Genomic DNA, 24,317 nt, shown 5'->3' with positions numbered 1-24,317 from the left:
CAGTTAAATTTTTGCTGAGGGTGTGAAATGTGACAGAAATGTGATACAGTGCCCACCCCGCATAACTTTAGAAGCCCTTGTAGAATTTAGTCAGCGTATTCAAGGTCAAACCCAGGTAAAATTAGATAATTTATGAGACCCTCTGCGCAAATCTGAATGTCGGGGTAAAAAAAAAAAGAGAGAGATAATGGCTTGAAAAATTAATTGAGGCAGAAAGAATGCAAGTGTTGAATGCAAGTGTCCTTGTGCAGTAAGGGCGTTATAATATTGATCAGGAGTGGAGGGAAATGGCCCTTTTATGACTTGTGGACTTCAACTCCCAGAATTCCTGAGCCAGCATGGGGAACAATATGTCTCCTGGTGATTGGCCCAGAGTCACCTAGTTGGCTTTCATGCCTAAGGCGGGACTAGAACTCACCGTCTCCTGGCGATTGGCTCGAAGTCACCCAGACGGCTTTCATGCTTAAGGCGGGACTAGAATTCACTGTCTCCCACTTTCTAGGCTGGTGCTTAAAACTCTAGATTGAAGTAGCTGCGACTGTTTAATTCTACTTAACTCTTAATTAAGTTTCAACTGCTGAACCACCCATGTGGTTACGTGATTTGCATGTTGGGCGTTTGGCAATTGGCTTGCATTTACAACCCATGGCCAAAAACATCCAGTGGATACACTGGATTTGGACTTGTGACCTTGCTTAGTAGTCAGAGTGACTTGCCATAAGAAGAACGGTTGTAAAATCAAACCCAGTCATGAAATGATTTGACTTGACGACTGTAATGAATTACTAGCAAAATTCCAAGCTCAACTGTGGTCAAAAGTCGAGGACCACCTGTACTTAAAAAGCGGGGGCTCCCCAAACTTGGCAACTTTTAAGACTTGTGGACTTCCATTCCCAGAATTCTCCAGCCAGCATCGTTGGGAATTGGTCCACAAGTCTTAAAAGTTGCCAAGTTTGGGGACTTCTGACTTATAAAGAGTGGAGAGACACGAGGTTGGAGTCGTGCACATTTTAAAAAAAAGGCTGGCCATCCAAAGCATTTAAGAGCATTTGCATTGCATGGCAGCTGCAGAGAACTGAACCACCAGCCAAGTGGAAAAGAGAGGATTTACCTTTAATCGCCCTGGCTTCTGCTGGCTTCTGCTGCTCTCTGCCTCTCACTGCAAGGACACAAGAAAAGCTGGATTTAGCGATGGAGGAAACACTTAGGAACACCCTTGCAGATACCTGGGAAACACACGCAAAAGACGGACAATATCCCACAGACCCTCCGCAACAAAGAGGGCGAAATGCAGTCCACGCACAAAATAAAACCCACAGGTCAAATCAGAAGAGGACAATACTAAACAGACAGTGATAAGTGGAAAAGATAAAAAAAAAAAAACCAATAACACAAGAGGACTTCAGTGCTAGGTCGTCAAAGAACACAGCAGTACAAGTCAGATTATTAAAAGTAGATTGTGCTTTTCTCAGACTTGGTCACTTTCAGAGGAGTGGACTTCCACTCCCTGAATTGCCCAGCCAGCGTCTTGCTGAAGTTGAGAAACATTAATCTAATAAACCACCAGCGCATCAAATCTGTATCATTCAGCAGCCGCTCCCAAAAAATCTTGTGAAGGGCCTCCTCACAAGCCTGTTATTTATTTAAGAAGCTAACTTGGGACTATCTTAAGCTATGCTACACACTTTCTCCCATTTTGCTAAAGAAGTTTGCTAAAGAAAGAGACAGAGGGAAGGAGGGAGGGTGGGAGGAAGAGAGAGAGATGAGATAGACAGATAGAGATAGAGATGAAGGAGGGAGGGAGAGGGAGAGAGAGAGGAAGAGAGATGAGATGGAGGGAGGGAGGGAGAGGGAGAGGGAGAGAGAGAGAAATTCTGTTCCCTTATATCATTTCCCCATCCTATAAACACGACCCTGAAGTCTTTAAAGAAATTTGGGCTGAATTTTCCTCCTCCTGCTTCCTCCCTCTTAACACCGTACCACTCCAGATCGTAAGGCTGTGCACTGGTGCTTCTCTTCTTTCAATTCAGTTTCCAAACCTGAGCTGGAAGATTTGGGGAGGGGAGGGAGGAGATGCCAAAAACGTAAATAACAAAGCAAGATTATACAGGTGTCCATTGCTGACCATCTCAAGATAGCAACTTCGCTCCTGACATGGGGGCGGCTGTACCAACCCCACTCCTTACTTTGGACATCACCAGCTGTTCTAGCTTTCCAAACACCTGGAGAAAAAGCACCTGGGACGTCTAGTACAGGAGCGAGAGGCTTCACGGCTTCCGTCTGCGGACAGATTGTTTGCAACGGAAATGAAGACCACAAATGCTCCTAAGTGGCCTTAAAGTTTTCCAACTGTCACCATTCCGAATGACCAACTGAATTATGTCCATTCTAGGAGGTCATAAGGAGTCCAGAGTTTTCCTCCTCCCTTCTAACTCTGCTTTCCTTTTGTGTCCAGACTTTTATGACCAGAATTTCAAGGACATATTTTTTTTTAAAAAAAAATACATCCCTCTCCAGAAGCTTCGGGAACCGAAGTACAAAGATAAAACTGCTTGAAAACGCAGGGATGTCCTTTTTGAATTGGCTTTGAGTCTTTTTTTTTTCAGAAATAGCAACCAGCGAAAGTCTTAAGCATTTCATTTTCATTCATTTTATTGATTAGCCCTTGGGCCATTTCGAAGTGCAGAGTTCCAGAAACATACATACATACACATACACACACACACACACACACACACACACACACACGTGTGTGTGTGTGTGTGTGTGTGTGTGGTACACAGATGACTTACCCTCTGGAATAAGACACCCCTGATACTGCTCAGGTGTGCTCGCGCCTTAAAACGGCTTCTACTGGACAGCACAGTGGAGTTAGCATGGTAAAGGCTTCACAGTACTCCACAAGGGGGCTCCCGACAGATGACTTACCCTCTGGAAACAAATATTGTGTGGGTAAGACACCCCTAACGCCCTCGGGGTGTGAGTGTTGCCTCAAAATGGCTTCTACTGTACAGCACAGTAGAGTTGCCATGGTAACGGCTTCACAGTACTCCGCAAGGGGGCTCCCGACAGATGACTTACCCTCTGGAAACAAATATTGTGTGGGTAAGACACCCCTAACGCCCCTCGGGGTGTGTGTGTGTGCCTCCAAATGGCTTCTATTGTACAGCACAGTAGAGTTGCCATGGTGACGGCTTCACAGTACTCCACAAGGGGGCTCCCTCTAGTAAGGTCCCCTCAGCTTCAAGCAGAGGGCAAGTTGTCTGGGGAGGTGCCTGCTAATGCAGATAATCACCTCAAAGGCTGTTCCCTGTAGAATTTTTCCAAGGTTGTTGGCCAGGACAATTAGGTCTCTCATTCTCACCACAGTGGTTGAGGTAACCGGGCCAGGCCCAAGCCGCCTCCCAGGAAAGGTCAGGTGATTGGCCAAGTCCTTTGTCGGGTATAGAATGGAATCTCCCATATCTGAGCCTTGTCTTAAGCAATTTAAAAAAAAAAAAAGGATAATTCTCAGAAGGCAAGATTGAAATAATGACCGGTGTATGCAAATATTTGCGGCTACGTAATGGTCTCTGTGTTAAGTAGGAAGGAGAAATGCTCTTCTGGCTTCAAATTTTATTTTATTCTGCTTTACGGATAGAACTGACTTACAACCATTTTTTTAGTAACTGGTTGAAGGTACAACGGGCACTGAAAAAAGTGATTTACGACTGTTTTACACACTTACAGCAGCCCCCGTGCTCACGTGAGCAAAATTCAGAGGTTTGGCAACTGGCATGTACTTATGACTGTCACAGTGTGCAGAGGCCCTTTAGTGACCTGGGAAGCCAGATTCACTTAACAACGGGCTGACTAACTTAACAACTGCAGCGATCCGCTTAAGAACCGTGGCAAGGAAGGTTGCAAAACGGAGCAAAAGTTACTTTACAATGGTCTCACTTAGAGACGGAGATTTGGGGCTCAACTGCGGTCGTTAAATCGAGGACTAACCGTAATGAAGTTTACGTTAAAAGTCATGATGAAATGGTCTGAGGGAACGACCTTGGGAGACAGGGAGGAAGAAGCACCCCAAATGTGATCACGTGACCACAAGGGGGAAGGCGTCAGAACTTCAAATTCGGGATGTAAAACTGCGAAGCAACTCGAATGTAAGTCGAGGACTAACTGCATGTGTCAAATTCATCTCATGAAGATTTGTATGGACACCTCTGGATCAAATTTCGGGGAAATTTGGAGCGGTTTTCTTCTGCCTTTTGCAGAGATATTTTTTACTTTTCAGTTACATACGCTAAATAATAAATTCACTTACATTCCTGGGTTATCCTAGCTCCGTGATGGCGAACCTGTGTCATGCGTGCCGGAAGTGGCACACACAGCCATCTCTGCCAGCATGCAAGCTGTCGCCCCAGCTCAGTTCCACTGTGCGCATGCGCTTCCCGCCAGCCAGATGATTTCCGGGTATCTGCCGTGCATGCGTGGGTCTCATGCGGGAGACGTGCACGTGCATTGCATTAATGGATGCAGGTATGCGTGCACACACTCTTGGCATGCGACGACAAAAAGGTTAGCCATCCCTGTCCTAGCTGTTTCCCATCCAAGGGGGGTTAATCCTACTTGATTTGCAAGATCGCCTCAAATACAAGCAGTCCTTGACTGACAGCAGTTCGTTTAGTTACAACGGCACTGGGGGAAAAGTGACTTATGGCCGTTTCTCACACTTATGACCATGGAAAACATTCTCATGGTCATTGATTAAAGTTCAGACCCTGGGCAACTGGCATGTACTTATGATGGTTGCGATGTCCCAGGATCATGTGATCCCCTTTTGCGACCTTCTGATAAGCTAAGTCAACAGGGAAACCAGATTCACTTAACAAACATGAGACTGCCTTAACAACGGCCGTGATTCATTGAACAACTGTGGCAAGAAAGGTGGCAAAGTGGGGCAAAACTCACTTAGCAATATAAATTTTGGTCTCCATTGAGGTCGTACGTTGAGGACTAACCTGTAGAAGCTTCCAAAGCCATGTTTTTCAACACTTTTCAGATGGGTGGATTTCAGCTCCCAGAATTCCCCCATGGCCGACTAGGGAATTCTGGGAAATTGTCTGTGTATATAGTTCATGAACTGGAATAGACATGGCAGCAGGCCAGCCAATTGGGGACTGGCTGGAATAGACATGGCAACAGGTCAGCCAATGGGAACTGTTTGGATTAGACATGGCAACAGGTCGGCCAATGGAGACTGTTTGATTAGACATGGCAACAGGTCGGCCAATGGAGACTGTTTGATTAGACATGGCAACAGGTCGGCCAATGGAAACTGTTTGATTAGACATGGCAACAGGTCGGCCAATGGAGACTGTTTGGATTAGACATGGCAACAGGTCAGCCAATGGAGACTGTTTGATTAGACATGGCAACATGTCGGCCAATGGAGACTGTTTGATCAGACATGGCAACATGTCGGCCAATGGAGACTGTTTGATTAGACATGGCAACAGGTCGGCCAATGGAGACTGTTTGATTAGACATGGCAACAGGTCGGCCAATGGAGACTGTTTGATTAGACATGGCAACAGGTCGGCCAATGGAGACTGTTTGATTAGACATGGCAACAGGTCGGCCAATGGAGACTGTTTGATTAGACATGGCAACATGTCGGCCAATGGAGACTGTTTGATTAGACATGGCAACAGGTCGGCCAATGGAGACTGTTTGATTAGACATGGCAACATGTCGGCCAATGGAGACTGTTTGATTAGACATGGCAACAGGTCGGCCAATGGAAACTGTTTGATTAGACATGGCAACAGGTCGGCCAATGGAGACTGTTTGATTAGACATGGCAACAGGTCGGCCAATGGAGACTGTTTGATTAGACATGGCAACATGTCGGCCAATGGAGACTGTTTGATTAGACATGGCAACATGTCGCCAATGGAGACTGTTTGATTAGACATGGCAACAGGTCGGCCAATGGAGACTGTTTGGATTAGACATGGCAACAGGTTGGCCAATGGAGACTGTTTGATTAGACATGGCAACATGTCAGCCAATGGAGACTGTTTGATCAGACATGGCAACAGGTCGGCCAATGGAAACTGTTTGATTAGACATGGCAACAGGTCGGCCAATGGAGACTGTTTGGATTAGACATGGCAACAGGTCAGCCAATGGAGACTGTTTGATTAGACATGGCAACATGTCGGCCAATGGAGACTGTTTGATCAGACATGGCAACATGTCGGCCAATGGAGACTGTTTGATCAGACATGGCAACAGGTCGGCCAATGGAGACTGTTTGATTAGACATGGCAACATGTCGGCCAATGGAGACTGTTTGATTAGACATGGCAACAGGTCGGCCAATGGAGACTGTTTGATTAGACATGGCAACAGGTCGGCCAATGGAGACTGTTTGATTAGACATGGCAACATGTCGGCCAATGGAGACTGTTTGATTAGACATGGCAACAGGTCGGCCAATGGAGACTGTTTGATTAGACATGGCAACATGTCGGCCAATGGAGACTGTTTGATTAGACATGGCAACAGGTCGGCCAATGGAAACTGTTTGATTAGACATGGCAACAGGTCGGCCAATGGAGACTGTTTGATTAGACATGGCAACAGGTCGGCCAATGGAGACTGTTTGATTAGACATGGCAACATGTCGGCAATGGAGACTGTTTGATTAGACATGGCAACATGTCGGCCAATGGAGACTGTTTGATTAGACATGGCAACAGGTCGGCCAATGGAGACTGTTTGATTAGACATGGCAACAGGTCGGCCAATGGAGACTGTTTGGATTAGACATGGCAACAGGTTGGCCAATGGAGACTGTTTGATTAGACATGGCAACATGTCAGCCAATGGAGACTGTTTGATTAGACATGGCAACAGGTCAGCCAATGGAGACTGTTTGATCAGACATGGCAACAGGTCGGCCAATGGAGACTGTTTGATCAGACATGGCAACAGGTCGGCCAATGGAGACTGTTTGATTAGACATGGCAACAGGTCGGCCAATGGAGACTGTTTGATTAGACATGGCAACAGGTCGGCCAATGGAGACTGTTTGATTAGACATGGCAACAGGTCAGCCAATGGGGACTGTTTGGAAACTGAACCATAGTATTTGCTTTGTATGGGGCCATAAGAGACAGTTTGGAGCCTGGCCGTGGCTTTGACTTGCTCAACTGAATATAACAATGATGGTGAACCTTTTTGGCACCGAGTGCCCAAACTGGTTGTTTGGCCATTTTCAGGCCATTTTTCAGGCCATCTTTGGTCTGAAAATGGCCTGAAAAACAGCCTATTTGGGGGACATTTTGAGGGCCATTTTCTGGCACTCCGGCGCCCGCAAACACCAGCTGGCTGGCATGCCAAAAAACCAGAAGAATAGCTGGCGATGGTGTGCATGCCCACTGAAAGGGCTCTGCATGCCACTTCTGGCACGCGTGCCATGGTTTCACCATCATGGGCATATAAGAGTTGGTTTGTCCTCTGTAAATCTAGGCCTCGGGGCCTCTGAATCTCTCTATTCTGTAATGACTGGCTTCTGTGAATATTGCTTCCTATTCCTGATTTTTTTTTTTTTTTTGTATGCTGACTTCTGCTGTATGGTATTGTATGTAAAGGAAGTTTTTTTTTTTTTTGTGTTATGTGGATGCATCCTGCAGAATCATTTACTGGTGCGCTGGTCGGATGTGGTAAAAGTGGTTGAGATTGAAAAACGCTGCTCTGGAGTTTGGGTTTATTTCTCAAACGTAGACTTTGGCCCTGGAATTTAGCAAGTAGATTTTTAAGCAAGAGAACCGTCTCTCTCTCTCTCTCGCCCCGCAAGACGAATTCTTTAAATATAAATCCTATCTGGACATTTTGCAGATTGACCTGATGGGGTTTTTTTTTTTTGCAAACAAGAGACGGGCTGGAGCCATTTCACGTCTCCTTGTTCCAAACGCAGGAAGTTCCCAGACTTGCCCAGTTGTGTTTTCACAAGGTGTGTCAAAGCGACAGCATGGCAAACAGGGGTGGGATTCTATCCGGTTCCGCTGTTACATCTGGTTCGCTGAACTGGTATTTCAACCAACTGGCTGGCCCCGCCCACCCCAGCAATTTCCACGTGGCCCATTTTGGATGGAGGTAAGTGCAGCGTATTGTCCTCCCAGAGGCCTGGGGGAGGCCTCCGGACCCTTGGAAGGGCGAAAAAGGCCTCCCCCCGGGCTCTGGAGGCCCACCGGAAGCCAGAAACAGGAAGTTCCGGCAGGCCACACGCCCACCTAGCAACCGGGCAGCGAACCGGTTGCTGGGATTTTTGAATCTCACCCCTGATGGCAAAGATTGTGTGCTCTTATAAGTGTAAACTTTTGCTACTCAAATGAAAATGGCCGCAAAATGCAATATTAGCTGGTCCCTGACTTACAACTGAGGAAAGGAAAAAAAGAAGCCTTGCCCTTTAAGGAATAGGCAAAGTTCTTTCCTTTTGTGGATTCAAATATCCCGGCTGGGAGAAATGCAAAATGATTTGGTCAGCTGCGTTGAAAGTCAGAATCAGTTTATTAATAGGAAGGCAGGTAAAAAGAAATCTCACAGCGTTCCTAGGATTAATCTAATAAGTGGGTAAGAAAACCCCTTTCTTATACTTTTTCAGGTCCTTTGATTTGGAAGTGAAGTCTTTGATTTGTGTGTGTTGAATTCCTGTCTCTTTGAGGTTGGGATCTTGGTTTTATGGTCCTGATCATTTGTGGATGCTTGTTTGCTATCATGGTTGCTTCCTGCCATGCCTTTTGGTTTGCTTTTCACAAGTTTTTTTTTATAGCTTGCCATCTATTTGATTTCTATGAGAAAGGATCTTAGCTAGTTTGTAGGGTTTTTTCTCTGTGTCTCATGCCTGTAATTTTCTCCTTCCTTTGTCGTGAAAAGTAAGCTGGCTCCAGCTATTTTAATAGCCCTACTTGACAAAGGGTGGGGGTTGTTTTCCCAGAAGAGGGGGGAATCCTAACTTCCAACACAACCATCCGTTGACTGACCATTCGAAGTTACAACGGCACTGGAAGAAGTGACGCACGCTCCTTTTTCACACTTAACGACCGTTACAGCCTCCCCACGATCATGTGATCAAGGTTTGGACTTTTGGTAACTGGCTCATGTTTATGACGGTGGCAGAGTCCCAGGGTCATGCAATCCCTTTTTGTGACCTTCTGACAAGCAAAGTCAAAAGGGAAGCCGGTTGATGCATTCATTAGGCCCTCTTTTTTAAATTTCTGTGTGAACTTCTTATTTGTGATTGAAATGAGTCATTAACTGCGCCAGGTACAAACAACAGGATATTCCCTCTCCACTGTCCAACTATTTACAAAGTCTGCAATACTATTACTATTAATCTTCTCATTGCTCCTTATCACCCATCCACTCCCACTTGCGACTGAATGACGGTGACTTTGTTGCTTACGACTTTTATGGACTGTTTCCTAGTATGATTCAATTGTTTATTATTTTACCCTCTGACTATCATTAAGTGTTGCACCTTATGATTCTTGACTCTTGACAAATGTATCTTTTCTTTTTAGGCACACTGAGAGCATTTGCAGCAAGACAAACTCCTTGTGTGTCTCATTGCACTTGGCCAATAAAGAATTCATTCATTCATTCATTCATTCATTCATTCATTCATTCATTCATTCATTCCTATCACTGCAGATATGTGGGGCCTAAAATGTTACCTAGTTGGGTCATGAAACGCCTGCAAGAAAACAACCAGAGAGCACCAAGGACCCCTCACCACCTCCTCTTCCCCTCCCTTCCTGTTCCCCCCTTCTCCTCTTCTATTCTACAAACCAGACTCCCTTCTAGTACTGAAGATGTTACCTAGTTGGGTCATGAAATGTCTGCAAGAAGGTAACTAGGGAGCACCAAAGACCCCTCAGTTCTCCTCCCTCCCCCTCTTCCCTTCCTGCTCCAGCCCTTCTCCTTCTCTTCCATTCTGTAAATCACATTCCCCTCAAGTACTGATGATGTTACCTAGTCTGGTCATGAAACATCTGCAAGAAAATAAACCAAGCTCCAAGAGCATCAAGGAGCCCACAGTTCATGGAACTACACACAAGCCTGGCAGTGGGACTAAGAGGGAGTTTAAAATCAAGGTGTCAAACGTCTGAAATCGCACAATAGCTTCCCTGTTGAAAAACTGGTTTTCGATACGTGCAGTGTGGTTTACCTTCTTTCTGGTTGGGGCTGAGTCAAAAGGAAGAACATACCAACGTTATCCAGCTGCTGAGCTGATAAACTCGTCAGAGGTGCATTTCACACTTACGCCCAAACAAACCTGGACCTTGCAAGAGGCAAAGGACTTCGAAAATCACACTCCACAGGAGCAATCAACAGAGGCACATATAAAAACCAGAAAAAAAACAAATTACCCAAAACAATAAGGAAGCTTCAATCCAAAAAGAGATCACTTTGGCGGAAAAACAAATCTGGTCACGTTGCCAACTTCAAAAGCCGATACAAAAATTTATGCCACCAGATAAAAACTGAATGCACCAATTATCACATTAAACAAGAAGAAAACCTTCTATGCACCAATTCCACCAGCGCTTTTTACAATTTTGTAAACAACAAACTAAAAGACTCAAGGTCCATCCCACCCTTGATCGGACCTAATGGTAAAGACTGCAATGACGACACCATTAAAGCCAACCTCTTTAACACATTCTTTGGCTCAGTATTTGTAAACAGCAATGGATCATGCCCAGTATTTCCTAGTCGAACCACAGACAACTACAATGATCTAATACATATCGATTTTACAGTAGACAATGTTGAAAAAGCACTACGCAATCTAAAACCATCTCCATCTATTGAACCGGTTGGAATATGTGCCTACTTCTTAAAAAAGCTATCCACTGCCATCGCAAAACCTCTAAGCATAATCTTTGAAAAATCTTTCAGGATCAGCTCCTCCAACTATGGTCACAAGCCACAGTCATCCCCATCTTCAAAAAGGGAGACCCAAGCCTAGTTGAAAATTACAGACCAATCTCTTTATGCTGCATCACCTGTAAAGTCAAGGAAACAATTATTAACCAATCCATCATCCTCCACTTAGAGACAAACAACCTACTCTCTAATAAATAGTTTGGTTTCAGAAAAAAAACTATCCTGTAATCTGCAATTCTTACACTGCAAAAACACATGGACTACACAACTCGATCAGGGCAAATCAATAGATGCAATCTACATAGACTTCTGTAAAGCCTTTGATTCAGTGGTACACGACAAACTACTCCTAAAACTAAAATCTTATGGTATCTCTGGGCACCTGCATAACTGGATAGAAGCATTCCTGTCAAACAGATAACAAATAGTCAAAATTGGGAGTGTCCTATCAAATTCTGTACCTGTCAACAGTGGTGTCCCCCAAGGCAGTGTTCTAGGACCAACTCTCTTCATACTCTACATAAATGACCTCTGTGATCATATTAAGAGCAACTGCGTCCTCTTCGCTGATGATGTAAAGCTGTTCAATACCACAGACAATACTACTACCCTTCAAAAAGACCTCAACTATGTACCAGAATGGTCAAACAAATGGCAACTTCAAATCTCAACAAATAAATGCTCTGTCCTACATATTGGCAAAAATAATCAGAAATTAAAATACAGGCTGAATAGTCAAGACCTTGTTGATGATCCAAGCTCTGTAAAGGACCTTGGAGTACTCATCTCTAATGATCTAAGTGCTAGAGCCCACTGTAACTACATAGCCAAAAAGGCATTAAGAGTTGTTAACCTAATCTTACGTAGCTTTTTCTCTGGTAATATCACACTACTAACTAGAGCATACAAAACATTTGCTAGACCAATACTCGAATACAGCTCATCAGTCTGGAACTCACATTAAGTATCTGATATTAACACAGTTGAGAAAATCCAGAAATATTTCACAAGAAGAGTTCTCCACTCCTCTACTCGTAGCAGAATACCTTATGCCACCAGACTTGAAATTCTAGGCCTAGAAAATCTAGAACTACACCACCTCTGGTCCAATCTAAGTATAGTATATAAAATCATACATTGCAATGTCCTACCTGTCAATGAATACTTCAGCTTCAACCATAACAATACAAGAGCAAACAATAGATACAAACTCAAGGTTAATTGCACCAAACTTGATTGCAGGAAATACGACTTCAGCAACAGAGTGGTCAATGTCTGGAATACTCTGGGGTCCACTCCGCGGACGTGTGGTTGCTGGCGCGCCATTTTTCCCCAAACCCCCGGAAAACTTTACCGAGTTTCTACTATTGACCTCACCCCTTTCCTAAGAGGTCTGTAGGGGCGCCAAGGTTGGGATCCCTGCTCTACTGACTGTGGTTTCTTCCCAAACCCCAAAAACTAGAGCTACTATTGCACCAACGTGCCATAAGCACACCAATGTCCCTGTCCTATTGTTTATTTTTCTTATATATATCCATGTATTCATAACTATGTTTTTACTTATACCTATTATCTTGTAAGCAATTGAGAAACCAAAATAAATAAATAAATAAATAAAATTGGGGTTGGGGGAGGGAGGGAGGGAGGGAGGAACTTAAATACATTTTTTTTCCAAAGGACAAATACGAGCAATCAATTGTCTGACTGAAGTGGACCATAGATAACCCTCGACTTACGACCACAACAGAGCCCAAAATTTATGTTGCTAAGCGAGACAGCTGTTAAGTTTTGTCCCATTTTGTGACTTTTCTTGCCACCTGTCCTGCCCTGGTGGAGACTGACTCCGAAGGAGAGGAGGAACAGCCAACAGGGAGTGGAAGTGGGGCTCCAGGGGTTGTGGAGGAGGCTGGGGAAGGGCAGAGCCCAGCTGAGCAGTCAGAGGAGGACCCAGGCAGTCGCTGTAAGTGTGAAAAACGGTCATAAGTCACTTTTTTCATTGCATCTTTGAACGGTCACTAAATGAACTGTTAAGTCCATAACTACTTGTAGGCCTAAGAAAGCCAACGCCTTTCCCAAATATTACAAAGCCTAACTATTCCTTTGCAAACCAAGTTATCTTTACCACCTGGTCCCATCAATGAACATTTATCAACGTTTAACGCAATCCTTTCCTGCGGACCCAAAATTTGATGTTTTAAATGTCTCGACACAATCCTAAAAACCTTTTTGCAAAGGTTCCAGAAAAGGACTTGAAAGATATCTTAACTTCGCCGCTGCACTGGAAAAGCGGCACTGAGTAACTTCTGTTAATAGCAACCCGCAGTCAGCTGTATCTGAGGCTAAAACTTCCTGAATCTTTGCACTGAAAATGGGGAGCGGAGAGAGTGTTTAATTAGGTCACTACCTGACTATGAAAGCAAAACTTTGCCCCAGCCTGGCCCTGTTCTGAATCTTTTCCTTCCTACTAACATGGAATTGGCTGCAAAACATTTGCTGGTTTTAGCTTTCAATGGGTGCTCTGAGAACTTGCTGCAAAGAAGACTGCACAACGTATCCCATTTTTTCTTCATGCCAGCCCTGATGGGTTATCAGAGTTATATAGGGATCTTTTTCAACTCTTGTCTGCACTTAATGACTGCCACATAATAGGTTGTAGAATTGGGCACTTTGTGTGCAGCGGCAGCCAAAAAAGCCAATGCAATCCTAAATTGCGTTAACAGAGGGATACAATCGAGATCAAGTGAGGTACTAATACCGTTCTATAAAGCCTTAATAAGACCACGTCTAGAGTACTGCACCCAGTTTTGGTCACCATACTATAAAAAAAGATGTTGAGACTCTAGAAAAAGTGCAGAGAAGAGCAACCAGGATGATGAGGGGACTGGAGGCTAAAACATATGATGAGGTTGCAGGGCCTGGCTGGTCTAGTGAAGAAAAGGACCAGGGGAGACAGGAGAGCAATCTTCCAATATTTGAGGGGCTGCCCCAGAGAGGAGGAAGGGGTCAAGCTATTTTTCAAAGCACTCGAAGGCCAGAGAAGGAACAATGGATGGAAACTGATCAAGGAGAGATTCAACCTGGAAATAAGGAGAAATTTTCTGACAGGAAGAATAATCAACCAATGGAACAGAAGTTGCCTTCGGAAGTTGTGGGAGCTTCATCCCTGGAGGCTTTCAAAAAGAGACTGGACTGCCGTTTGTCAGAAATGGTGCAGGGTCTCCTGCTTGGGCAGGGGGTTGGACTAGATGACCTGCAAGGTCTCTCCAAACTCTGTTACATCTGCTTAGTGGTGACCCATTTAATGATCACCGCGACTTACAACCGTAACTGCGGGCTAAATTACAGTTGTAAATCGAGGCCAGCTTGCACGGCCAATCTTGGTTTAATCCCGGTCATTGAAAAGCTAACCCAGAGGCAAAGTTCTTTAACACTGCATCTTGAAAGCAACCATTTTGCCTGGTGGAAAGAGACTGCTTGTTTGCTCATCAAAACTGCCTTCTGACATATCAGGCAAAGTTTGGGGGTTGTGCATTCACACATAATGAAGGGCTGTTGTTGTGCATCACCCAAGTTTAAGGCACTTAACGGGAAGATTTCGGGGGGGGGGGAGAAGAATGTGAAAAAATGGAAACTCTTACAGCTGGCATCTGTGGAATTTGGCAAAGTTTTGCTTATTATCCTGGCCAAAGGGTGTGGGAACAGGCACAAAGATGGAGATTTTTTTGTCCTGCCACGCCCAGAAATACTGTTTTTTAACACACGATTTTGACAGAGGGGAAGAATTCCAGCATAAGATGCTTTCAAGTGATCAGTGGAAAAGAAAATAAGTTTCCCAAGGCTTGAAATCAACAGGAGATCCATAAAAATCTAAAAAAAAAAAAAAATCTAAAACATGCCAGGGAACTAGATCCTCCATCCGTTTTTCTAAACCGTGGCAACTTTTAAGATGGGTGGACTTCCAGAATTCCCAGCCAGCATGCTGAGTTGAAGCCCATCGCCCTTAATTCTGGGAGTGGAAGTCCACCCCTCTTAAAGGATGCTGGCTGGGGGATTCTGGGAGTGGAAGCCCTCCCTCTTAAAGCCTTCTGGCTGGAGGATTCTGGGAGTGGAAGTCCACCCCTCTTAAAGCATCCTGGCTGGGGGATTCTGGGAGTGGAAGTCCACCCTCTTAAAGCATCCTGGCTGGGGATTCTGGGAGTGGAAGTCCTCCCCTCTTAAAGCATCCTGGCTGGGGATTCTGGGAGTGGAAGTCCTCCCTCTTAAAGCAGGCTGGCTGGGGATTCTGGGAGTGGAAGTCCACCCTCTTAAAACCTTCTGGCTGGGGATTCTGGGGTGGAAGTCCACCCTCTTAAAGCCTTCTGGCTGGAGGATTCTGGGAGTGGAAGTCCACCCCTCTTAAAGCATCCTGGCTGGGGGATTCTGGGAGTGGAAGTCCTCCCTCTTAAAGCATCCTGGCTGGGGGATTCTGGGAGTGGAAGTCCTCCCCTCTTAAAGCAGGCTGGCTGGGGATTCTGGGAGTGGAAGTCCACCCCTCTTAAAACCTTCTGGCTGGGGGATTCTGGGAGTGGAAGTCCACCCCTCTTAAAACCTTCTGGCTGGGGATTCTGGGAGTGGAAGTCCACCCCTCTTAAAACCTTCTGGCTGAGAATTCTGGGAGTGGAAGTCCTCTCCTCTTAAAGCCTGCTGGCTGGGGGATTCTGGGAGTCAAAGTCCACCCCTCTTAAAGGATGCTGGCTGGGGATTCTGGGAATGGAAGTCCACCCACTTTAAAGCATGCTGGCTGGGGGATTCTGGGAGTGGAAGTCCACCCACTTTAAAGCCTGCTGGCTGGGGAATTTTGAGTCCACCCATCTTAAAGTTGCCACGGTTGAGGAAAAACTGCTCTACTCTGTTTGGCCTGCAAGCATAATTCACAAAATGATAGTCCTCGACTATGTTTTGAATATAAATTATGATGGTCGTAGTGTGCTTTTTCACATGATCAGCCCTGATTTTGCGACTTTTGCAGCAGTCATGAAATGAAAGTTGTTGTTCAACAAATTCACTGTTTGACATGGGGAAGTTTTTGCCAGAAAGCAGAACTAAGCACCAGTTTCCAGGGAAAATATCATAAATTGCAGTGAGCCAGTTGCCAAGCACACAAAATGTGGCCGTGCAATCCAGGGGGATGATGGATCTTTGAATCCGGGTTTCATATAGTTTTAGGGGGTCCGTTGTAACTTCGAACGGTTGGCTAAGTGACCAATAAGTCAAGGACTATCTATATTCCCTCTTGAATCTCCGCTGGTGTTGCAATAAAAATAATAATCAATCAATCAGTCAATGGAATGACTTGCCTCCAAACGCTGTGGGTGCTCCAGCACTGGTGTTCTGACCCAGGTTTCGTAAACCGTAATCATGCACAAACTGATTTTAAAAACAAGACTTATTTTATTGCAACGCTGGAAATTGTTTTCATTCCCAGCCGGAATTAATCTCAAACAATCCCCCACGATAAGCACACACCTTTCAGTTCTGTGAAGTGCTGCCAAAAATAGAAGTATCAGATAAACTAGAAAGGAAACCAACCGAAGTACAAAAAAAAAACAAAAAAACAAAACCCAACTGAAGTACAAAGAGCTTCAAGAATGAGTCTGAACAGATGGAACTACTTTGCTTCCTGCAAAGGTTTCGTCATCTTGACCTGACTTTTATACCTTATGGGAGGGGCAATCACCTCCCAGCCTTACTCCCGAGTCACCCCTTCTGTCTCAGCTGCTCTCACCTTCTAGCAGCTCTGCGCAGACGCACACTGGGAACAGGCTCCCCTTGTTCCTCTGCCTCACTGATGCCAGACTCTGGAGGCTCCAGAGGCTCTGGAGGCAGCATCCCACTCCCAGATGGTCCTGGCCCCATCCCTACTTTGGACACAGGACCCTCGTCTAAGTCCTCCCCAGACTCCCAGACTGGTCCCCGTTCTTCCCCACTCTCCGATTCTCCTGCTTGTCTGCACAGGCTGCCGGGCGAACCACAACAACTGGAGATTTTGGAAGAAGAGATTGGACAGTCATTTGTCTGAAATGGTACAGGGTTGAGCAGGGGGTTGGACTAGAAGACCTCCAAGGTCCCTTCCAACTCTGTTTAGGTAGTCCTCACCATTACAACCACAAGGGAGCCAAACTTTATGTTGCTAACTTGAGACTTCTGTTAAAGGGAGTTTTGAACTCTCTTGCCACCGCTGTTAAGCAAATCGCTGCAGCCGTTAAGTTAGGAACATGGTTAAGTGAATCTGGCTTGCCCATTGACCTGGCTTGTCAGAAAGTCGCAAAAAGGGGATCACATGACCTTGGGACACTACGACCGTCATAAACATGAGTCAGTTTCCAAGAGTCTGAATTTTGAATCCCATGGCTTTGGGGATGCTACATTGGTCGTAAGTGTGAAAATGGTCATAAGTCACTTTTTTCAGAGCCTTTGTAACTTTGAATGGTCATTAAACAAACTGTTGTAAATTGAGGATTACCTGTGTCCTGTTCTTCTGCTATTCCCTGAAATATTTATTAGCTGGCAGAGGTTTTTTTTTTGTCCCCTGTGAGGCTCATATTTCTTTCCATAGCCATCTGACTTTGCTTTTAAGACCGGGTTGAACCTAGCAGCTTTAAAAATATATTACGGGCTCCTCTGCTGGATTCATCAGCTTTTTAGAAAGCTCCAAAGACTCAATTTCCCTAAATCCCTTAAGTGATTTGAAACTGGAATCTAAGCAAGTGAGTTGGCTCTTTTAACGTCTGTACTATTTGTGTTTTAACCATGGACTTTATAAGTGTTTCATTCCTTGCATATCAGCACAACTTGGAAGGGAGTTCATTGTTTTCCTATCTACTTTTCTTCAAGGAATTCAGAGCTTCACACAAGGACAGGTTTACACTCAAGAGGAAGCTAGAGGGAAACAAGCTTTCCTCATTCGTATGTTTACTGAACTGGAAGGGGCCTTGGAGGTCTTCTAGTCCAACCCTTGCTCAGGCAGTAAGCTCTATATCCTTTCAGACAAATGACTGTCCAGCCTCTTCTTAAAAACCCCCAATGATGGAGTGCTCACAATTTCTGGTGGCAAGCTGTTCCACTGGTTAAATTGTCCTCCCCATCAGGAAATTCCTCCTTAGTTCCAGGTTGCTTCTCCCCTTGATTCGTTTCCATCTGCTGCTTCTTGTCCTGCCTTCAGGTGCTTTGGAGGATAGGTGGAACCCCTCTTCTTTGGGGCACCCCCTCAAATCCTGGAAGACTGCTATTATGTCACCCCCTATGTTCTGACCCAGGCTTCGTAAACCATCATTATTCACAAATTTGTTTTAAAAGCAAAACCTATTTTATTGCAACGCTGGGAATTGTTTTCATTCCTAGACGGAATTAAGCTTAAACAGTTCCCCAAGATAAGCACACACCTTTCAGTTCCCCAAGATAAGCACACACCTTTCAGTTCGGTGAAGTGCTGCCAAAGCAGAAGTATCAAATTAACTAGAACAGAAACCAACCGAAGTACAAAGAGCTTCCAGGATGACTCGGAACTGATCAAACAACTTTGCTTCCTGCAAAGCTTCTGTCATCTTGGCCTGACTTTTATACCTTATGGGAGGGGCAATCACCTCCCAGCCTTACTCCCAAGTCTCCCCTTTTTTCTCAGCAGCTCTTGCCTTCTAGCAGCCCTGCGCGCGCGCGCACACACACACACACTGGGAACAGGCTCCCCTGGGTCCTCTGCCTCGCTGCTGCCAAGCTCCGAAGGCAGCACCCCACTCCCAGATGGTCCTGGCCCCATCTCTGCATCGGACGCAGGACCCTCGTCCAAGCCCCCCCCCGACTCCCTGAGTGGTCCCCGTTCTTCCCCACTGTCCGATTCCACTGCCGTCTGCACCAGCAGCCAGCAAACCACAACATCCTAGTCCTTCCTAGATATAGCCAATTCCTGCAACAGTGCTTCATATATTTTAGCCTCGAGAATTCTGCAGTTCTCTTAAGATTATAGAATCAAAAAAACAACAACAATGGCCTAAATGACAGCAACCTACAATAAGTAGCATTCTAAACCCAAGACTCAAAATCCGCAAAAGTTACTGACCCACAAAAGAGCCTCCAATTCTGTGCCATTTGTGGGTCACTTGCAAAGCACTTTCTTGCTTCAGGATGCCTTGAGATAACACCTCTGGCAGGTGAGCAGAGAGCTGTTTAAAAACCGGCATCGCACCCCCTTCCGAGAAAAAAAAAAAAACCAAGGGAAGAAAAAGGAACTTTTAAAAACTCACGCGCCCCTTGAGTCTAACCGCTGAGTGAGAACCACCAACGCAGCAGCTCAGATTTTAAAGAAAACCATAGTTTAAGCAGAAGCTGTACAGGGTAGAATGAGAGAGCTTCAAAAGGCAAAGGGTTGGTGGAGTAATAACAGATCCCACCTGCCCCCACACACTTTTAACTTTTTATATTTTAGCTGTTATGTAATTTTGTAAACTGTCCAGAGTTACTCTATGGTAAGATGGGTGGCCAATATAATGAATGAATGAATGAGCAAGGGAAGTGAGGAAGGGGGGGAGGAAGGAAAGGAGGAGGAAAGGGGAAGAGGAAAGGAAGGAAGGGAGGAGGAAGGAAGGGGAGGGAGGAAAGGAGCAGGAAAGGGGAGGGAGGAAGGAGGAGAGAGGAAAGGAAAGGGAGGGAAAGGAGGAGGAAGGAAAGGAAAGAAGGAAGGGGAGGGAGGAAAGGAGCAGGAAAGGGGAGGAGGAGGAAGGGGGAGGAAGGAGGAAGGAAAGGAAAAGGAAGGAAGGGGGAGGGAGCAGGAAGGAAAGGGGAGGAAGGGAAGGGAAGGGGAGGAGGAAGGAGGAGAGAGGAAAGGGAGGAAAGGAAAGGAGGAGGAAGGAAAGGAAAGGAAGGAAAGGGGGAGGGAGGAAAGGAGCAGGAAGGAAAGGGGGAGGAAGGGAAGGGAAGGGGAGTCAGGAAGGAAGGGAAGGGAGGAAAGGCTATACAGCAGCTGAAAATTTTCTCTGTAATAAAGGTAGTCCTCAACTTACAAAAATTCATATAGTGAAATTTGAAGTTAAAAATAAAATGGCACTGAAAAAGTGACTTATGACTGTTCTTCACACTTACGACCGTTGCAGCATCCCTGCAGAAACGTGATCAAAATTCAGGCGCTTGGCAGCTGACTCATATTTATGACGGTCGCGGTGTCCCACAGTCACATGATTCCCACCTTTGTGACTTTCTGACCCTGCAAAGGTCAATGGGAAGCTGGATTCACTTAACAACGGCAGTGGATCCACTGAACAAGAACGGTTTGTTAAGTGAATTGGGCTTCCCCATTGACCTTGTTGGTCAGAAAGTCACAAAGGTGGGATCACTGTGACCGTCATAAATATGAGTTGCCAGGTGTCTGAATTTTGATCATGAGACCGCAGGGATGTCACGACGGTCGTAAGTGTGAAAAACAGCCTTAAGTCGCTTTTTTGAGCGCCGTTGTAACTTTGAAGCTTCACTAAACAAATGGTTGTAAGTCAAGGAATATCTGTATAAATAAGTAAGTAAAAGTTTACCGTGCCTATTTTTTCAGCAGCACCCCCCATAATTTCTCAGAAGCATTATTTATAGCCAACAAGACTTAAGCATTTTGATTTTCAAGGGTGCCTGGTCTATTTAACCAAGAGACCATATCAAATCACAGCCGATGCGTTCTGACCCAAATCTTGTTCCAAGGAAACAAACACGAAACGGAGGTAACAGCAAAACCTTTTAATGATTCTTCACGAATTCCGCTCCTTCCCGGTTCAAAGGCTGTTTCAAACTCATTGTCTCTGATAAGAAGGAGCCTTGCCAAGGTTGTGCAACGCTGCCAAGAACACTAGATAAAGTTACTAAGAAATATTTCAAACACAAAGCGTCTCCAAACACCAACCAAGATATTCTGAACGTCCACAAGGCTTGAGTGCAAAAACTTCTTTGCTTCCTGCAAAGAACTCTGGTCTCTCAGCTGGCTTTTATCTCTTCAGGGAGGGGCCATTACCTTGCAGCCTTACTCCCGAGTCGGCGGTGCTGCTGCAGCTGCTCTTTCCTTTGAGCAGCCCTGCACGCACACGCCCTGGGCACAGGCTCCTCGGGGACCTCTTCCTCACTACTGCCAGCCTCCACAATCTCCGAAGGCAGCCTTCCACTCCCTGATGGTCCTGGGCCCATCCCTGCATCACACTTAGGCCCCTCATCCGAGGCCTCGCTCTCCGAGAGCTCAGCCCTCCGCACCTGCTGCCGGCGAACCACAACACGACGCTATGAATTTTACCAAACTTCTCTTCCTTTTTGGGTGTGTGTGTGTGTGTGTGTGTTTTAACTGCTTAGTTCTGCCCTACAAAATAGCTGACTCAGTTTATGCCGCTTGTATCATTTTCGGCTTCAGCCTGCAAACATTATTCAGCTGCAAATCCCCAAATCCAGAGAGGATTTTAAGTTGTGAGAGCAGCCTCTGAAAATGACTTGTTTAGATCTGACAACTCAATGCCTTCCACAAAAGCTACTCAAAGTGAGAACAAGGCAAATTTCCAACACAAATACAGGTAGCCTTTGACTTGCGACCACAATGGACCCCCAAATTTATGTCGTTTAAGTGAGACATTTGTTTTGCCCTATTTTTAAGACCTTTTTTGCCACTGTTGTTAAGCAAATCGCTGCACTTGTTCAGATAGTAACCCGATCGTTAAGTGAATCTGGCTTCCCCGTGGACTTCGCTGGTCGGAAGGTCACAAGTGGGGATCCCGTGACCCCGGGACACAGCAACCGTCATAAATATGAGTCAAATGCCAAGCGCCTGAATTTTGTTCACACAATTATGGGGATGCTGCAAAGGTCGTTAACTTTGAAAAAGGCTCATAAGTCAAAGTTTCCCAGTGCCATTCTATTCACAAAATGAACTGTTGTAAGTCAAGGCCTACCTGTCGTTTTATGGGTGGATTTTATGACCGTTTTTGTAGTGGTTGTTAAGCAAACGCCGCAGCTGTTTGCTCGGGGCACAGTTTTGCGGAAAACACAGGATAAGAGCCAGTTTTTAGCAAAACCAGTTTTAAAAACAGTTATAAGTCACTTTTTTTCAGTGCCATTGTAAGTTTGAACAGCCACTAAATCAGGGGTATCCAACCTTGGCAACTTTAAGCCTGGAGGACTTCAACTCCCAGAATTCCCCAGCCAGCAAAGCTGGCTGGGGAATTCTGGGAGTTGAAGTCCTCCAGGCTTAAAGTTGCCAAGGTTGGACACCCTGCACTAAATGAACTGTTGTAAGTCGAAGATTACCTCTACTCAAGAGTACATGAATACAACAGGTACCTCAGAGGCCTACCTCAATTGTTGAGCCCGCAGCTTCAGAAACCTTTTCGACCTGACGCCGAAATAATGAGAAAGGGTTTTTTGCCTTCTTTCTCAACTATTATGTGGCTTTCAAAATGTTCCTTCGGGCCTGTGGGCCCTTCCTAGGATTTAGAGCAGGGGTCCCCAAACTTGGCAAACTTTAAGACTTGTGGACTTCAACTCCCAGAATTCTCCACAAGTCTTAGTTGCCAAATTTGGAGACCTCTGATTTAGAGCAAGTATGGCACATTGCTCCGTCCACTCCAGCTTTGGTTGCTAATCTGGGGGATTTCCTGGGATTCAGGAAAGTTTCAGCAAAGGCACTTCCAAGGGGTTTTCCCTCCCTCTGGCAGGACCCCAAAAGCTCTTACAATTGGGGTGCTGAGAGAGGAGAAAATCTATGTAAAAGCGAAATAATACCACTCATGCATCATCACAAAATCTCCAGAATCATAAAGCCTACAAACTTGAAATTTGGCCCGTATATTCCTCTTGGCTTCTAGGTGCTCACTAAGAAAGGATTTTTCCAAATGACCATCAGAGCTATTAGTATTTCCTATATATTATTATTATTATTATTAACACGCTCTGACGCTAAGGAGGTCTACTCCCCCTCCCCACCAAAAAACAAGCCGAGCAGTTTCAGTTTCAGAGCAGCCACCAGCTTTAATACAGAGCAATTGAGCTGAGCCACGCCCAAGCTCCTTGCTGTCTCCTTCTTGCTCACGCAGCAAATACTCTTTCAGTTTCCAAACAGCCCTCAACTCTCTCACACACTGACAGGACGCTAGCCAGATGAATGCCGATGGATGCTGGTAGGCAGAGGCAGAATTTTTTCTCTCCTTTTCCTCCCCAGAAAACTAACCTCCATCACAGTTTCGTAGCGAAACACGGGTATAGAGCTAGTTAGAGCAAATAAATACTGCAGTTCCACCCAGCTGCCTTTTAATAGCACTTATTATGTTTAATTTAATAGCACAACACACACACTATTTCCCCACAACAACCCCGTGGGGCACGATACACCCTTTCCCCCCGTCCCTTCCACCAGGCCCAAAGACAGGTGCAGCCCCTCCCCAGCAGCGACCCTCCCTCCCTTTTCCCCCTTCCAAAGACCACCCCACCCCCACCCCCACCCCAAAAGCTACCTTTCCGCCTGAAGAAAGACATGGCGGCGCCGGCAGGGTAGGCCTAAGCCGTCCCTCAGGGCTGCTGGGTCTCCTTCCTCCTCCCGCCGCCGCCTCCCGCGCCCCACACCGAGGCGGAGGAGGAGGCGGCAGCCGCCATGTTGTCAACAGCGGCGGCCGCGGCGCAGGCTCCTTCTTCCGGGCGGCGACGGTACGCAAAGCCTGTCGGGAAAAACACACACAAAAAAAGAGAGAGAGAGAGATGACCGGCCCGGAAGCCCTTGGTCTTCAAGCGGCATGGGGCCTGATTCCCGGCCAATCAGAGGAGAGCGAGAGAAAAGAGGAGGCGGGGCGTCAGGATAGGCCATCTTGGAAGAGGGCGCCCGGCACAGGAGGGCGAAGGAGGCGGAAAAGCCATTTTGGAAGAGGGCGCGACCTCTCTTTCTACGCGGGACAAGAGAATCCAGCTCGGCCCATTCCTGAAACAGGAACCGATGCCCGTTCAGCCATGTTGGATGAGGGCAAGTGCCCCAAACCTAAAAGAAATCGTTCCTTATAATATTTGCAATTTACAGAAGCATCCATTTTCCACGAGGCGATAAGACAGGTTGGGAGAGACTGAGAAAGTAATACAAGGAATCCTCGACCTAAAACTATCCACTTAGTGACCATTTAGAGTTGCAACACCAACACTGAAAAAAAGTGACTGAGGACCAGCCCTCACTTTACGACCATTGCAGCGTCCGGTCATTGTGATCAAAACTGGGGCACTTGGCAATTGGCCTGTATTTACAATGGTAGCAGCGTCCGGGGCTCATGCGATCCCCGTTTGTTGGCAGCTTGCGACAAGCAAAGTCAAATGGGGGGAACTGGATTTGCTTAACGACCATG

At 45.9% G+C, this 24,317-nt stretch overlaps 1 protein-coding gene across 1 annotated transcript in view; it reads right to left on the bottom strand.

Moving 5' to 3' along the window:
* The window catches only part of AKAP10 (A-kinase anchoring protein 10), a 55,226-nt gene extending 31,567 nt beyond the window's left edge, over positions 1-23,659 (bottom strand). The window contains 2 exon segments of the mRNA XM_087969816.1: positions 1,112-1,159; positions 23,448-23,659. Of these exon segments, the coding sequence (XP_087825942.1) occupies positions 1,112-1,159; positions 23,448-23,469 (70 nt within the window). The 5' untranslated portion in view covers positions 23,470-23,659.
* Positions 23,660-24,317: the final 658 nt, after the last annotated feature.

The sequence above is a fragment of the Notechis scutatus genome, chromosome 1 (genome assembly GCF_049901735.1).
Source record: "Notechis scutatus isolate UNSWTSFEM ecotype Mainland chromosome 1, rNotScu1.2, whole genome shotgun sequence".
NCBI classification, from domain to species: Eukaryota; Metazoa; Chordata; class Lepidosauria; order Squamata; family Elapidae; genus Notechis; species Notechis scutatus.
The sequence above is the reverse complement of the archived record's forward strand: the minus strand, read 5'-3'. Positions and strand labels throughout refer to the sequence as shown.